The sequence below is a fragment of the Colobus angolensis genome, unplaced genomic scaffold (assembly GCF_000951035.1).
Source record: "Colobus angolensis palliatus isolate OR3802 unplaced genomic scaffold, Cang.pa_1.0 Scaffold65, whole genome shotgun sequence".
Classification (NCBI taxonomy): domain Eukaryota; kingdom Metazoa; phylum Chordata; class Mammalia; order Primates; family Cercopithecidae; genus Colobus; species Colobus angolensis.
The window spans coordinates 2,883,856-2,886,160 of record NW_012120154.1 but is presented as its reverse complement, the minus strand read 5'-3'; the positions used below and the strand labels follow the sequence as shown (position 1 = coordinate 2,886,160).

General features: G+C 42.4%; 1 protein-coding gene across 1 annotated transcript in view; it reads right to left on the bottom strand.

The window, feature by feature from the left end:
• DMC1 (DNA meiotic recombinase 1) overlaps window positions 1-2,305 on the bottom strand; it is a 63,477-nt gene that overhangs the window by 47,933 nt on the left and 13,239 nt on the right. Inside the window, exons 5-6 of the mRNA XM_011964329.1 lie at window positions 2,270-2,295; window positions 1,344-1,393 (exon numbers count right to left, since the gene is read on the bottom strand). Coding sequence (XP_011819719.1) covers window positions 1,344-1,393; window positions 2,270-2,295 — 76 coding nt within the window. The remainder of the gene's footprint in view (window positions 1-1,343; window positions 1,394-2,269; window positions 2,296-2,305) is intronic.

The window sequence follows — 2,305 nt, the reverse complement described above, 5'->3', positions numbered from 1 at the left end:
AACATGGTGAAACTCCGTCTCTACTAAAAATACAAAAATTAGCCGGGTGTGGTGGCACACGCCTGTAGTCCCAGCTACTCAGGAGGCTGAGGCAGGAGAATCGCTTGAACCCGGGAGGTGGAGGTTGCAGTGAGCCAAGATCACGCCACTGCACTCCAGCCTGGGTGACAGAGCGAGACTCCGTCTCAAAAAAAAACAAAAAAGAAATAGTCACAAATATAATTTATACTATATAACTAATTTAAGTTACCTTTCAATTAATGTATGTCAAATTTTAAAAATGCATTTACTTTTTTTTTTTTGAGACAGGTCTCACTTTGTCACCCAGGCTGGAATGCAGTGGCACGATCTTGGCCCACTGCACCCTCCATCTCCCAGGTTCAAGTGATTCTCCCACTTCAGCCTCCCCAGTAGCTGGGATTACAGGCACGTGCAACCAGGCCCAGCTAATTTTTGTATTTTTTGGTAGAGATGGGGTTTCACCATGTTGAGCAGGCTGGTCTCAAACTCCTGACTTTGGGAGATCCTACTGCCTCAGCCTCAAACTCCTGACTTCGGGAGATCCTCCTGCCTTGGCCTCCCAAAGTGCTGGGATTACAGGTGTGAGATACCATGCTCAATTGCAATCACTTTTTATGTAGTAGTAGTTAACATTAAGGGGCTACTTTATACCAGGTATATACATTATTTCATTTACTTTTCAAAACAATCCTAAGATTTGGCACTATCATTTTGAATTTTATTGGTGGGGGAAATTAGAGAAGTAGAGCAACTTGCCCAAGGTCACATAGCTACTAGTGATAGAACCAGGATTGAAGTCAGGCATTTTGATTCCAGAACTCCTTTCTTAACCACTTTGCCAAGTTCCTTCTCCATAGCCCAAAGAAATGCACAGTAGTGTATTTGTGGAAAAGGAGATATCTTTGGTTATTTTGTTTAAAACAATTTTGTTTTTAAGTTTCTCTTAGGGCCAACTTTACACCATGGAAAGTGAAAGATTCTAGGACTCAATAGATTTTGTGTCACTCTTCTAAAAAAGATATAGAAAAGATGGAATGGGAAAAATTGAGACAGTGGACTCCTCACCAACACATACATTCATATACTCATTCAACTTCTATTTCTACTCAGCTGTTCATACTGTAGCACATACATCACCCCAAGGATCACACATTCAAAGACCAGCTGTATAACCACGGGCAGTTTACTTAATCTGCCTGTGTTTTAGTTTCCTTGCAAGTATGTTCAGATTATATGAGATTATTTAGAGTATCAGGCACATAGTAGATGTTTGATAAATAATAGCTATGATTATTATTGTTATTGTTGTTATATATCCTTACCACAGAGGGTATGAGAGAGCTGGGTTTTTCCAGTACGAAATTCTGTGAAATACAGAAAAAAAAAGATTTAAAAAATGCGTAATTTCTAGATATTTTCATAAGGAATAAAACATGGCCTCAGAGTATTACTGTTTTCTTTTTCTTTTCCAACTGACACATCTTACTTATAAAGTATCTCGGGTGTTATTTTTTATTTTTTTTGAGACAGAGTCTCGCTCTGTCACTCAGGCTGGAGTGCAGTGGCATGATCTTGGCTCACTGCAACCTCCGCCTCCCGGGTTCAAGCGATTCTCCTGACTCAGCCTCCTGAGTAGCTGGGATTACAGGTGCCTGCCACCACGCCTGGCTAGTTTTGGTATTTTTAGTAGAGATGGGGTTTCACCATATTGGCCAGGCTGGTCTCAAACTCCTGAACTCAGGTGATCCGCCCACCTCAGCCTCCCAAAATGCTGGATTACAGGCGTGAGCCTGTATTTGTTTAATATAAATTAATTTAAACCAAGTTTTCCTTAGTTGTATAAATGAAAGTTTAAGACCCTACCACATGGGGTAAAGTGCAGTGACTCACACCTGTAATCCCAGCACTTTGGGAGGATGAGATGAATGGATCACTTGGGGTCAGGAATTCGAGACCAGCCTGGCAAACCCCATCTCTACCAAATATAAAACAATTAGCTGGGCATGGTGGCTCATGCCTGTAATCCTAGCACTTTGGGAGGCCAAGGCGGGCAGACTGCATGAACTCAGGAGTTTGAGACCAGCCTGGGCAACATGGTAAAACGCCATCTCTAGTAAAACATAAATAATTACCTGGGTGTGGTGGCGTGCACCCGTATTCCCAGCTACTTGGGAGGCTGAGGCAGGAGAATTGCTTGAACCTAGGAGGCAGAGGTTGCAGTGAGCCGAGATCAGGCCATTGCACTCTAGCTTGGGTGACAGAGCGAGACTCCACCTCAAAAAAA